The 14,530-nt window shown below is 47.9% G+C and overlaps 1 protein-coding gene across 1 annotated transcript in view; it reads right to left on the bottom strand.

Moving 5' to 3' along the window:
- TLN2 (talin 2) overlaps positions 1 to 14,530 on the bottom strand; it is a 438,163-nt gene that overhangs the window by 60,244 nt on the left and 363,389 nt on the right. Inside the window, exons 43-44 of the mRNA XM_049613732.1 lie at positions 5,509 to 5,655; positions 1,347 to 1,448 (exon numbers count right to left, since the gene is read on the bottom strand). Coding sequence (XP_049469689.1) covers positions 1,347 to 1,448; positions 5,509 to 5,655 — 249 coding nt within the window. The remainder of the gene's footprint in view (positions 1 to 1,346; positions 1,449 to 5,508; positions 5,656 to 14,530) is intronic.

Raw genomic sequence — 14,530 nt, 5'->3', positions numbered from 1 at the left:
TGCGAGAGGGAGGGTGCTTTGTGTGAGCCCTGGATCCCGGGCAACCTGGCATGGCGAAGCGGACCCTTGCCAACCCAGGGTCCAGGCCAGCCAGCCTAGGAGCAGACACGCCATCCCAGGCGGGGCTCCTCAAGAGCATGCACATCAAGGATCAGGATGGGCCTGCTGAGAACCTAGCCTGCGAGAGGTTCCAGAAAACACCACGAGGCCACTCAAAATACCTTCATCTCTTGCTGCGCTGTGCTCTCTGCTCAGAGAACTTGGCACAGGAGGGCCGCCCGATGCGACCTGTGCCCCGCCCTGGAGCGCCCTGAGCAGAACCAGCATGGGCCTGACTGCACTGCTCCTGTTCCCCCTCCCATCCCAAATCCTTTTAAGTACCAATGAGCTTGGCACAATCACAGAGTTTCTAAGAAGGAGTAGCAGCAGCTGGGGAAGCCTTTGTGGTCCAAGCTCAACCTCTAGTGGACGTAAGACTACATGACAAAACCATCCAGAGGTGCTGGGTCTGGTGGGGCAGGAGCCAGGCCCGGGCTCAGTCCCTCGAGCTGGGAAGCCACCTCCTCTCTCAACTCAGGCTCATGTGGCAGCAGCAGACAGGCATCTTCCAAAATTTTATTCTGTGACCTCTGAGCCTTCAGAGGTTAAGAGGAGCTTTCTTACTATGTACTATGTATTTTTGAGGACACCATTTGTCATCTTTTGTATTATTTTTTTAGCATACCAAGATAGCATTCACTGTCTCTCAATGCCATTTTTATCTAAAGATGCATCTAATACAATTCTGATGGCAATACATTCTAAGAAAAAAGAAAAATTGAAAATTACCTCCAAAGGTTACAGGCCTTCTGTTGTCTGGGAAATTGATTTTACAGACCCATGCTGTTTCATTGTGCCTGACAGACTAGCATATCTTATTGTCCACATACTGTAGCTTGATTCCATTAGACATTCTGTACTACCCCCATGTGTCTTCTCTTATACTGTAACTTGATAAAACACGTCCAGTCCTTGGCGAGGCAGATAGGATTTCTTTCTTTCCCCTTACCTCCAACTTCCTTCTCATTTTCTCTCCCTCCTTTGCTCCCCTGTCCTCATGCCCAAGTCTCAATTATCTGTAATTCCCTCTTGCAGCTTTTCCATGAAATCAGAGCTCCCACAGACGGGGGCGTCTAGACCATAGGCAGCCGGAGAGATCACAGATAAAGCACAGAGCTGGGGCCCATAAGGAACGAGAAACATGGAGTCATCTCTCTCCAACACAGACCCTGATTTGATGACTCAGTGGTGGTAGTGGAGGACAACAGGGCAACCAACAGTGGGTGGGGCAGCTCTTTTCCTCTTACCATTTCCTGAGCTGTTACCGCAATGGCTTTGGAGTATTTAACCACAGTCGTCTGATAGTCGACAAATGTTCCCTTTGGTTCTGGAGGAGTGCCTTCATCCAGCTACAGAGGAGAGAAATAAGCACCCACATGTCAGGAGAGGACAGTTGAAGGATGGACTGTATTTTATTAGAATCAGAACTTTGAAAATGGAGATGCCCACAGAATTTCTTTGGCTTAGAGTCAACAGCATCCCTCAGCTTTGGCGATAAGGACTTTAACAGAAGTGCCAAGATGGCACTCGGGGTACAGAGGCAAGGAGGTCCCAAGCCTTGTCTGAGAGGAGAGGGAGGGCACTCCAGAGGAAGGGCATTTCTGCCAACTCTTACCAGGGGAGGAGTCTGCCACACACAAAAGGTGGGGAAGATGTTCCAAGAAGCAGGGTTAGAGTTCAAGCATATGGCAGTGGGCATGAGCCAGACACTTCTAGGGAAGCACAGAATGACAGAAGATGACTCAGGAGAGGAGGCAGAATCTACATCCTGAATGGCTTCCCTAGGACTGGTGTAGCCCACAGAGTGTACACCCTCGAACTCTCACTTCTGATCTAGGTTGGGGAAGACAAGGAATTGGAACCACTAGGAACAACTTGCTGCTCATCTGACTGAAAGCAACAGGAATTGACAAATGGCAGACATCACTGTGGGGGGAAGAGGTGGAACAAGTGGGACAGTGACTCTGTCCCTTGAAGGGTTGGGGGCATACTGGTTCAGAAGCCCTGGTTCCAGGGCTTGTGAGGGGGCCTCAAGCTGGTCGCTTATACTCTGAGTCTCAGGTCCTTCAGTGGAGACTTCCTAGCGTCAGGCTGTTGTAGGGCACATCAAGTGAGATGAAGGAAGAGATGATGACCAGGATAATGAAGATGATGATGATGATGATGATGATGTCAATGAGCACTATGACGATGAGAAAGGCAACCCATGTCTACCACCATCATCATCGCTACTGTCGCCACTGACTGCAGAAAGGTATTCCAGGTAAGGACGTAGAGGAAAGAGAAACGAATACAGGTAGAGGGAGTATAGTGAACAGAAGAGGGGCTGTTGAGAGCATGGGGATGAAGCTTGTCTGTCTGATGAAGAACCCTGAGATCATGGGAAAAACGTGGGGTCCGGGGCAGGCAATGACAGACAGTCTGAAGTCTGGGCAGAGACCAGGGGGCATATCACTACAGCCTATGTGTGATATGGCCGCACAGTTCGGGAATATAAATGCCATCAAAGCCTCAGCACAAACCCCAGGGTGGATTTGTCTAGGCTTCCTTGCCAAGGATAGAGCTGCTTTCTAAGTCTCCAATGCACTATGGGGACCCTGTTGGTCAAATGAGGACTGAGTTGTGGACTCCTTCTCTCTGTAGAGACTGACTGGGCATCTTCTAAGTGTCCAGCAATGTGCTGGGAGACTTCATACGAAATGTGGCCTAACCACAAACACACCAGGATGCTGGAGCTGGAGGGCAGCTGGGAACACAGGGGCTTCAGGCTACTGTGACAAACTTACCAATCTGAAGACAATGACACAATTAAGATCAAAGGGGCCGAATTTTTGGATTCCAGATTTCTTTAGTTTAAAGAACTTTCCATTATATTTTAATTATAGCCTTCCTACTTTTTTTGAGGGGGATGTTAACATAACCTTTCTTGCAGGAAACAGTAGTGATGCAGATAGCAGGTTTTTTTGTTTTCATCTCCATCCCTGATCAAAAAGAATAAACCACCACCACCACCATCTAATAACCCAAACAAAAACTCAAACAAAGAAAAGGCAGTGGGTCACAAGAGTCCCAAGGCCGAGGGCCACTAACCTCATTGAATGAGGAAATCGAGGTTCAGAGGGCTTGAGTTCTTTATCCCAGGTAGACCAGAAAGTTGATTGCTTCATATTAACCCAAACCTTCTGGTGCTTAGACATGGAGAGAGAATTCCAAAAAGAACCTCCACAGCAGAAGCACCAAAAGTGGTGTAAACTGTATCCACGTTAGAATCAACTTTGGGTGCACGTTGGTTTTTTTCCGCCAGTCGCTCAATGGCTTTAAGAAGTTCAGACGATGATGCTAACAGTGTATCAATAATGTAACCAAATAACCAGGACTAAGAATGTGTGCCAATCCTAATACTTCAAGGCTTAGGGGTTCAAAGGATCTGGAATATCACTTAGCCCAAAGTGTGCAGTGATGGGCAGTTTGGGGTGAGCTGAACGAAAGGAGAATGGGGAAGAGGCACTAGGTGGTTCACTGGGCTTTGGCTGGCAGGTCTGGGTAGGTCCGAGTGTAGGGGTACCAATAAAACCCTACTTGTATACCCTGTGGAACTGAGGAAAAAAACCCCTTTGTTCCCGGCCTCTGTGGGTCGTGTCATTAGCAGTTCCTAATTATTGCTATCAGTTCACACTGCACTTCTCTCCCCAGTCCTTCAGAGAGAATCAAGTGTGTCCTGGGCTGAGTGAGAGAGCAGCTGTCAAACGACTGACAACAGCCAGTACAAGAGCTGCTTTCTTTGCTGAAAAGCCGTCACAATATGGTAAGGCTCAAAGGCTATCAAAAAAAAAAAAGACTTCAAGAATCTGACTTCCACATTCCAGGGATTGGTGGAACCCTTCCCCATCATTGGGGTGATTCTGGAAAACACCTTCTCCTAGGAAGAAGAAGGTTATCATTTGAATTTCTAATTTGTATTGAGAAAACCTGAGCTCCATTATTTAATAACCTTGGTAGGCACATGGCTTACTTTCAAAGTTCTGGTGTTCTGACTCCTGGAAGCCAAACAAACCCATAGAGACTTACCCAAAGGCCTTTAGAAAGAGGGGAACTTCACTCATTTTCTGCCAAACTGTCCATATTTGAGGCACGAGAAGCCCACAGCAGAAATTACTGGAGGGCTCTGACAAGGCACGCCTGGGGTCTCTGAAGGAGCCCCAGCATCTCAGCCTGGATTGTGATGTTTAAGGAGAATTATCCTAATTACAGCTTCGGGCTATCACCTCTTTATGGAGATATGAACCAACCAATCTTCTCTAAATTAGCAATTAAAGACCACTTATTATCCTGAAAAACTGTAATAATGTACTCACAGTCTGACAATGGACATTTCAAAACACAGACAAAATCTTAAGTTCTTGGCTGTGCTATCCCAGAATGGCAATTAGATATTGACAAACAATTGTTAATTTTAATGACTATCAAATGGATAAGACGAGTGAAGGATTCCTTGGGGAAAAAGCAGGAGACACTCTCCAGTCTTACTTCTCTACTGATCCAAGTCAACGGAGGGGTCATTGCAGGAGAAATAATTCTCACATTATCTCCTATGCCCGTTGCCCACAAGAGTTCACTACAGGCTTTCACACATACTACTTCAGTGGTTTCTGCATTTGTAGATACCAAAACCATGGGGAGATATAAAAAATACAGAGATTCCGGGGCACCTGGGTGGCTCAGTCAGTTAAGCGGCGGACTTCAGCTCAGGTCATGATCTCACGGTTTGTGGGTTTGAGCCCCACATTGGGATCCATGCTGACAGCTCAGAGCCTGGAGCCTATTTCAGATTCTGTGTCTCCCTCTCTCTCTGCCCCTCCCCTGCTCATGCTCTGTCTCTCTCTCAAAATTAAATAAACATTAAAAAAATATAGAGAGATTCCTAGGCTCAACCCCACAGAGATTCCAACTGATTATCGCTAGGGTAGGGTCTTGGAACGTGCTCCCTGTGATTCCTAAGTAGCCATTCCAAAGACTAGCGCTTGGGAATCACTTCACTATTTCACTTTGCTGTTTGTTCCCCATGACATCTCTGTGAGGTCAACAGGGGAGGTAAATAATTATTTCCATTTTATAAGTGAAGGAGCCAGTGATACCTTCTCCATCTCCATTTTCTTTCCCTTGCATAAAACTGAAAGACAGGGTGAGAGTGGCCTAAAAAAGTAAAGAAGGAATAATAAGGGATGAATACTATGGTGGACAGAGGATAGAAAATGTATACATTTATCAGAACCCTCAAGAGGAGGCTCACTGATATTCACTGTGACCGACCACTCCTTAGAGAAAAGCGCTTGGGGATCACGTCTGAGGGAAACTGAGGAGGAGATGGGGTCAAGGGGTGAAGGTGAACACGTGGATGCCCAGGCGTACCTTGCTCATGGCCTCTGCAATGGCATCGACCATGCCTCCCACGAGCCCCACTTCGCTAGCTGCTTCATTCAGTGTCACCATGATGTCATCAACAGCCTCCTTCATGAGCTGGGCGGCCTCTGTGATGGCGTCGTGGGTGTGCTGGGCCTGAGAAAGCAAAGGGGAAAGAGGATTGTGGGAAATTTCCATAAACAGAAGAAAATGGTGCTCAGTTTCCTCAGAATCACTTCACTACTTTTAAGTATAACCTTCAAAAGACACAATACAAAACTGTATCTCCATTATGGAGCACAATAATGTATTCTGGGTTTTTCCTTTTATTATGTGGGTACGTTTGTGTGCGAAATCATTAAAAATCAGAAGGGAAAATAGAAAAAGATCTCTTTACAATTTAAAAGGAAAAATTGCAATATATGAAACAGCATCTTGAGACAGGACCAGTTTTAAGTTAGTGCGTTCAGTGTAGCAGAAAGAGAATGCCACAGATTCCCAAATATATAAGCTGATGGGTTTAATTAAAAAAAAAAAACAACACGGGGTGCCTGTATGGCTCAGTCAGTTAAGCGTCCGACTCTGGCTCAGGTCATGATCTCATGGTTCGTGGGTTTGAGCCCCGCGTCAGGCTCTGTTCTGACAGTTCATAGTCTGGAGCCTGCTTCAGATTCTGTGTCTCCCTGCCTCTCTGCCCCTCCCCTACTCACACTCTGTCTCAGAGATCAATAAAATGTGAATTCTTTATAAAGAACTCGCCAAACTCCACACCCGAAAAACAAATATTCCAGTGAAGAAATGGGCAGAAAACATGAATAGACACTTCTCCAAAGAAGACATCCAGATGGCAAACAGAAACACGAAAAGATGATCAGCGTCACTCATCATCAGGGAAATACAAATCAAAGCCACACTGAGATACCACCTCACGCTGCTCAGAGTGGGTAAAATGAACAAATCAGGAGACTATAGATGCTGGAGAGGATGTGGAGAAACGGGAATCCTCTTAAACTGTTGGTGGGAATGCAAACTGGTGCAGCCGCTCTGGAAAACAGTGTGGAGGTTCCTCAAAAAATTAAAAATAGATCTACTTATGACCCAGAAATAGCATTGCTAGGAATTTACCCAAGGGGTACAGGAGTGCTGATGCATAGGGGCACTTGTACCCCAATGTTTATAGCAGCACTTTCATAGCTAAATTATGGAAAGAGCCTAAATGGCCATCAATTGACGAATGGATAAAGATGTGATTTATATATTTAATGGAATACTACTTGGCAATGAGGAAGAATGAAATCTGACCATTTGCAGCAATGTGGATGGAACTGGAGGGTATTATGCTAAGTGAAATAAGTCAGGCAGAGAAAGACAGATACCATGTTTTCACTAATGTGGAGAAACTTAACAGAAGACCATGGGGGAGGGGAAGGGAAAAAAAAGTTACAGAGAAGGAGGGAGGCAAACCATAAGAAACTCTTAAATACTGAGAACAAATTGAAGGTTGATGGAGGTGGGGGAGAGGGGAAAGTGGGTGATGAGCATTGAGGAGGGCACCTGTTGGGATGAGCACTGGCTGTGTATGGAAACCAATTTGACAATAAATTATATTAAAAAAGTAAAATGTTAAGAAAATAATAAAAAAAACTAACATAAAGGAAAAAAGTGTTCACAACAAATGCACTTCTGTTCAAAGCTGCCCGATACCCTACCATTCCTTAAGACTGGATCACGTAAATTTAAGTATATGGCGAACAAACAAATCTGCAGAAAGATGAACAGGTTTGGGAATTATGTCACAAATTACACTGTCATGAGGTTGGAGGGACGAGTGAGCCAAGATCTCCAGGGACAGATGTTCATTCCACAGGCAGAGTCGCGAGCGCTCACGAGTTCCCCCCTGACCCACACTTGGAGAGGCTCTAATGACCACAGGCTTGCTACATGCAGGACAAGCACAGAGTAGGCGCTGGTTGAATACATGAATGAAAAGATGAACCAATGGTAGTGGCAGGCTCCCTGAAAAACACCTCCAGTGGAAGTAAGATGCAGGACAAAGAACCAAGGTCCTGGCATCAGAAAAGCTGGGTTCTAGCTCCAGATCCATCCCTAACTAGCTAAGTGGTCCTGGCCTTTGCTTCCTCAGCACGATGGGAATAATGGTAACAACGCTCTGCCAAATTCTGGTGAGATGATATGGCTGCATCACCGTATATTTATAATAAGAGGAGTCTAGTAGGTGCCTGAGCCTAGGGAAGCTTGACCTAATGTCAGGTGGTCAGTGTGAGAATGGTGAGGTTCCAGGCGCTGGGGCCACCCATGCAATGGCCGTGGCTGTCCTGACGTATTTCAGGAGCAAAGACCTTTCCAAAGGCCCAAGAGATCGCACCTTCACTTGGGTGGATGAGAAGGCAAGGAAGCTACTGAGCGAGGGTCAACGGTAACTCTTGACCGATTAACTGAAGAGAAGAATTTTTAGAAGGGGCTGTGTGAGCCATGGGAACTGGCTTTGTATGGAACTGAAAGTGTGCCAAACGAGAGGAGGCCTTCCACAATGACATCTGCTGGGAGGTGAAACACGCACCTCACGGATGGTTACCTTGAGGCAACTGTGTCAGGAGGCAAACGCGAATCATTGACCATTGTGGCTTGCCCAGACTAGTGGCCATCTTCTCTACTTCACGGGCCTTCCATGGGGGCAGCCAGGCAGCCTCCCTCTTGGGACTTCTTCCCCCTGACCTGCTTCCCTGGTATGGTCCTGGCGGCCATCTGGAAGCCTCCTCACAGCTGCACCCTCTCACCTGAGGCCTGTAGCAGCTGGTTCTATTGAGTTTGCCTCTTTTCTTCCCTCCATGCAAATCCCAGCCCTCTTTCAAGGCCCAGCCTAAATACCACCTCCTCCAGCAGCCTTCTTGTCGTCCTCCCGTCAGCTTTCTCTGGGATTTCTGTAGCCCCGAGAAGCATCTCTGGAGTCAAACAGTCATAAAGAGACAAAGGCCTCAGAGAAAAGAACATTGGGAAAAGAGGCTCAATAATGAAAAACAATACAAGTACTGCCCTGCTCTCTCAGGAGATGTTCCTGTGAGGTCCTCGGCCACTGGGTAAGGCCGGCTATCTTGAGGCTGTATGCCGGCCACACAGAGCGAGAAAGGGCTGCCCATGGAGCCCCAGCCGCCTCAACATCTGATTTCAGCTCAAGCGCCGGGGAGTGATGGAGCGTCCAGTCATTTAAGCCCCAGTCACCATCTGGCTTCAATGGCAGGAGGGACTGAATGAGAACTACCTTGCTGAGCTCAGTCCACCTGCAGATCCACCAGAGAGCATACTAAAATGGTGTGTCTGAAGTCACTAAGTTTTAGGATGGCTTGTTTGGAGCAGCAGTGAACTGCTACAGCCCCTAAGGAGCGCTCCTAATGCAACCTTGGGGCCAGACAAGACTTCTCATAGGTGGTGTTCCTGTTGAAGCAGAGACCTGGATGAACAATCCAGAGTCTAGCAGAGTTGACGGGGTGAGGATGGGAGAAAAGGGAGAGGCTTCCAGGCAGAGGACACAGCCTGTACCAAGGTCCAGAGGCAGGAGGGAACGTGGACTGTGAAGATGAGCCCAAACACTGTGTGTGAAGGGTCTGACACGGTGCCTGATGCACAGCTCCTGCCCCTTCTCCAACTAGACTGTGTGCTCCTTGCCAACAGTGGGCTCTGCTTCCTTCTAGAAGCACGGTATTCAGAGGAAATGAAGGGTCTGATCAAGTCACCAGGTGGGGCTGATGTAAAGGGTGACACATTAATTTTTTACCTTCACGCATAATTTTTTTAAAAGGATAACCTTCACAGGTTGTTGGTGCCAATTTCCCCTCTGGAGAGGCTTGTTTAGAAATTAATGGAACCATCTGTTTTCATGCTGAACAGGCACGGATGGTGAGCTGACAGTGGAGACGGGGCTTGTGGGAAGTCAGAACAGAACGTGGCCCTTCCTTCCTACCTTGAACCATCAACTGGGCTCCCTCGGGCTGCAGTGACCTGCTCCAGCTCTTCTGACTGGGTCAAGAATACCCAACGATGTTCCTGGGGATGCGAGCAAGATGCCAAGGGCTGGTGTGTACTTTATACAATGTAGGAGCCAGCCTGTGGACCCGATGTGACTTTCCAACTAGTTTCATAACCCGTGTTCTTATATCTCGGGTCAGGTATTTTTGCATTTGACAGTCACTGCTTCGTTCTAGGTGACAGGCAGGGGACCAGGAATAACAGTAAATGTCAAAGCACGTGACAGCAGGAACAGCAGGCAGCTGCTAACATTCCCTAGGGACTCCTCTGTGCCAGGCACTGTGCTCACCACTGTGATTCAGGTCCCGTTCATCCTCACAGCCCACTGGAAGGGGAGGGTTGGACCATGTCCCTGCCAGGGACCCCCTCTGACAGTCACAGTCTGAAAATGGGAGCTTAAGTACTAAAGCTTCCGGATCTGGTGGATGACAAATGCCACCCACCAGCGGGCCATCTGCTGAAACGATACCACTGGTCACAAGGAAAATGAGCAGATGGTCAGATCAGGTCAAATTTATCAGCGCTACTAGGAAAAAAACCACTAATGTAGGGAATTTGCCATCTACAAAGGGAAGTTTCCGCCTTTCCCCCCAAATGGGGTGCTTTTAAATTAAGGTAAAGCCTCACAAGTATCATGTGGCAAAGGCAAGGGGCCTCAGGACTTGCTACTGTTACCCGAGTTGGCTGGGTCCCCATCATTCAGTGCCTGCTTCTGCATTTCAGCAATAGCCCGGCCTCTAGTCTCTCAGCTCTATCTGCCATCGTGGGCTCCACTCTTGCCCATGAATGTGTTGCCAGTCACAGTTCTCCAATCTGCTCCCTGGAGCTCCCCAGGGCCGAGCTTGCGTGTACCTTCCAACACCTGGTAGCTTGCCACCAGCTGAGCCCGACCCTGGAAACTCACCCAGTGTGAAGCAGTAAAATATCTGGCTGATCTGTGCTCTAGGTTCCTGGGAGGGAGACTTGGCCTTTCCAAGATCAAGGATTGCCTGTTATTCCCGGTGGGCCCCCTGGACTACACATTAGTTTATGCTAAGGAGGTGACTCATGGTGGCCAGTGGGCAATTTCAGGATGGGGGGCTGGTCGTGCTGGAAAGACCAACCGTGTGATTAGAGGGCTGTGGCTTTGAGCAACATAATGCCAGCCTGACCTCTGCGGACAGGATGGGGCTGGAGACTGAATCACGGGTCATAGGACTAAAACCAATCAATCAAGCCTACATACTGAAATCCCAGTAAAACTGCACAGCGAAGCTGGAGTGAGCCCTCTCTGGTTGGTGATGCATGTCAATAAGCTGGGAGGGTGACACCTCCTTGGGACATGTTCAGGCACCCCCCAGACCTCACCTCTGGGTCTCTTCTTTCGGCTGGTTTGTATTCCTTTATATCAAAACTGTAACAGTAAGTAGAGAAGTCTCCTGAGTTCTCTGAGTCATTCTAGCAAATTATTGAACCTGAAGGGTACTGAGAATCCCTTGAATTTGTAACCATCAGGTCACAGTGAGGATGGCCCGGGAACCCTGGAACTTAGGTCGGGTGCCTGAATTGAGGACAATGCTCTTAAACTGGGAAATCGGAACTGATGCCAGCGAGTTATTTCTAGAATTGCACTGCTCCAGGCATTGAGGTCACCCAGGCAGCGGCCATGGCTGCCCTGACATACCTCAGGGGGAGACGACCCTTCCAAAGGTCCAAGAAATGACATTTTCACTTTGGTGGATGAGAAGGTAAGTAGGCCAGTAAGAGAAGGTGAATGGTAACTTTTTTTCTTGTTTTAATATTTTTATTTATTTTTGAGAAAGAGAGAGAGAGAGAAAGAGAGAGAGGGAGGGAGGGAGAATGCACGCATGCCAGTGGGGAGGGGCAGAGAGAGAAGGGACAGAGGATAGGAAGCAGGCTTCATGCTTATAGCAGTGAACCTGATGCGGGGCTCAAAATCACGACCCCCGAAATCATAACCTGAGATGAAGTAGGATGCTCAACCAACTAAGCCACCCAGGCACCCCTAAATCTAACTCTCTTGACTAACTGAAAGAGAAGAATTCTAAGAGGTGGCTGTGTGAGCCACAGGAACTGGCTAAGTCTGCAGAATTGAAAAGTCTCAAGAATCAAGAAGAGGTCTGAACGGTCAGATCACAGGTGGTTGTCTTGAGGCAAACGTGTCAGGATGCAAAACTATCAGGGATGTGATGGAGGAAACTGGTAATTTAGGTTGATCGCTGATTTCCTGGTACAGAGAAGGTAAAACACAACATGTGCAGATTGCTTTATTTTGATGACAAAAGCCTGAAAGGTGACATTTCTTGCACGTTACCCTCTAGAGAGAGCCCCTATACAAAGACGTTTTCATTGATAAAAGAAGGCAAAATTGGACGGTGCGTATTTCTCTAAATCTCACTTCAAATGAGACGATCACTGGTGGCACAAAAGTGTCAGCGATTCTGCACCCCCACATTAAAGTCGAGTGAGTGTTTCCAGGTGAGAAGTGAGTATTTCCCGCCAAGCGTGTGCCTTCCCATATGGGCTGAGGAAGGTACGAGAAGCAAGTTTTGGGGGCGGCAGCAGTAAATCACAGAACTGCTCTCCGAACTCCGAAAACGTAAACAACGCTTTCTCCACACTGGGGCATCCAAACCCACAAAAACACGCCCTTGCTCTCGGCTGCCTGAGAAACGATCACCTTCTCATCTGCTTGCACGAGAAGCTCGCCGGGCCTGCTCCCCTTCACTCTGCACGCGTTAAGTCCCAGGCCCTTAAACGGTCAGCTGAGAGTCTGTGAAGCCTCCTCCAGTTACCCCAAGCCTCTCCCAGGGCTGCTTCCTGTGCCTCCAACGACAAACCTCATCTCCGCCACACGGCCACGTCCCTATCATCCCGCAGGCCACCTGTGCACACCAGTGTCAGGAATGCAAAGACACAGTAGGCGCTCAACGAGGGCATGCTTCAGTCCAACAGCAATCTGGGAAGTGGAGTCAGAAGGCTCAACAAAGACCCTTCATTATTTTAGATTCCGGAGGGGCTCCTTGTTACTGTTCCTCACAGCACAACACGGGAGAAACATCAGACTCGGTTCTTTTTTGGAAACACGTCTGAAGTCTACTTCCAAGGGAGTCTGATTTCTGTAGGACAGTGCTTCAACTACAAAGCCCAGTAAAGCGGGCACAGACATCACAGGAATTTGGAAAATGGGAGAAGGCTACAGGGGGTTGGGAGACAGATGTCAATGTTAGCAGAAGGGAAAAAACCCCACTAATAATTAGAAATGCCCCACAGTGCGCAGGGCTGTGGATACGCTGGAGGGTCTCAGGCAGAAGAAGCAGGAGGGGCCCTTCAAGGAGGATGTAGGAGGGAACTGGGTGGGGTAGGGGTGAGTACAGAAGGGAGAACTTAGGGGTAGAGAATGAGAGCAGGAGGGGACTCCGCGGGGCAAGGGGGAGGCTACCCAGCAAATTCCTTGTAATCATATGACTCATTAACAGCAGGGTCCGGGGAGGTCACTTTTTTCTTTCTTGGAATACCTACTGCGTCAGGCACATTATCTCAGTCAATCTCTACAACTCTCCCTGAGAGGTATTCATTATCAACCCCGCTGTCTAGATGAGGAAGCAAAGAAATGAATTCAATTATGTTGGACCCAAAGCTTATCCTCTTTGTCACCGCATCAAAGCCACTGATCATCATTTAACCGTATTTCCTGGGCAAGCAACGACCCACAACATCTAACACACACATGCATCACTGAAGACTTAGCAAGTAACACCTACGGAATATTCGCCCAAAGAATAGCGGCCAAAGTGATTAAGTCCACGCATCAGGCTTCTTAGGAAAGGACCTAAAAGCCAACTTGTAGTATCTTAGGCATCCTCTGCGACAAGCCTGGCAGGGTCTATAGACAGAGCATGGGCCGAAGGATGCCAGTCAGTGGAAACACACATGTAGCCACCTTGCTCCCACCAAGCATGTCTCAGCTTGTGGCCAATGCTTCAGGTCATTCGCTGAAAACTGTTCCACTCTCATGTCCAGCTACCATTTTCAAGCAGGTGATGTCATTATAAAGCTTACAGTGCTCACTACACACACTCCCAATTGTGAGTTTCTTGGTATAGAACAGAATTCCACATGGAGCTCTGAACTTGTAGTCCAAATAGATGGGCTAATATCTTAAAAACCCAGAAAACGTGGAGCACCTGGGTGGCTCAGCTGGTTAAGCATCCGACTCTTGGTTTTGGCTCAGGTCATGATCTCTGAGTTCATGAGATTGAGCCCCACGCCGGGCTCTGTGCTGATAGCATAGTGGAGCCTGCTTGGGATTCTTTCTCCCCCCCTCTCTCTGCCTCTCCCCTCTCTCTCTCTGTCTCTCTCTCAAAATAAAAAAAAAATGTTAAAATAGCCCCCAGAAAATTCCTAATTCCAATTACTCTGCTGGGAATAAAAGCCTCTCAGGTCAGGGGGGAGACATGTGGCACTCAGCCCTGGAGAAAAGACAACCCAGAACTGGGTCTGGAAGGCAAATCCTGGCTTCTCCAGTTTGGGGCAGGTGCAAAAGAGGCTGGCCCAACTCAGAGGCAACTATCATTCATCCATCAGTCAAAAGGGTGTTCTTGTTCTTGTGGTTTGACCTTGCCATTTCAGCAACGAGACTTATTTTTTGTCCAGAACACTGGGAACAACTTGAGGGCAATGGCTGGCTCTCAATATTTTTAGCATCCCAAGAATTAGGCTCTTAATAGTTGCCAGATGCATGACGGGTAAAAATGCACACGGAAAACCCAAGTCTAAGATAGTATGCATGGTGCTACGGGAGCGGTGTTTCTGAACTCTGGTGGGGTTGTCATCCCCACTACTCACAACAAAGCCCAACCTGTGTACAGTGTGAGGAGACGAGTCACAACACGGCCCAGTCTATCCTCCCACCCTGATGGCCCCACTTTCAGCACATTCCATATACACCAGACTGCATGCTATTTTCTAAAGGTATCACAATCCT

This window comes from Panthera uncia (genome assembly GCF_023721935.1).
Source record: "Panthera uncia isolate 11264 chromosome B3 unlocalized genomic scaffold, Puncia_PCG_1.0 HiC_scaffold_1, whole genome shotgun sequence".
Lineage (NCBI taxonomy): Eukaryota > Metazoa > Chordata > Mammalia > Carnivora > Felidae > Panthera > Panthera uncia.
The sequence above is the reverse complement of the archived record's forward strand: the minus strand, read 5'-3'. Positions and strand labels throughout refer to the sequence as shown.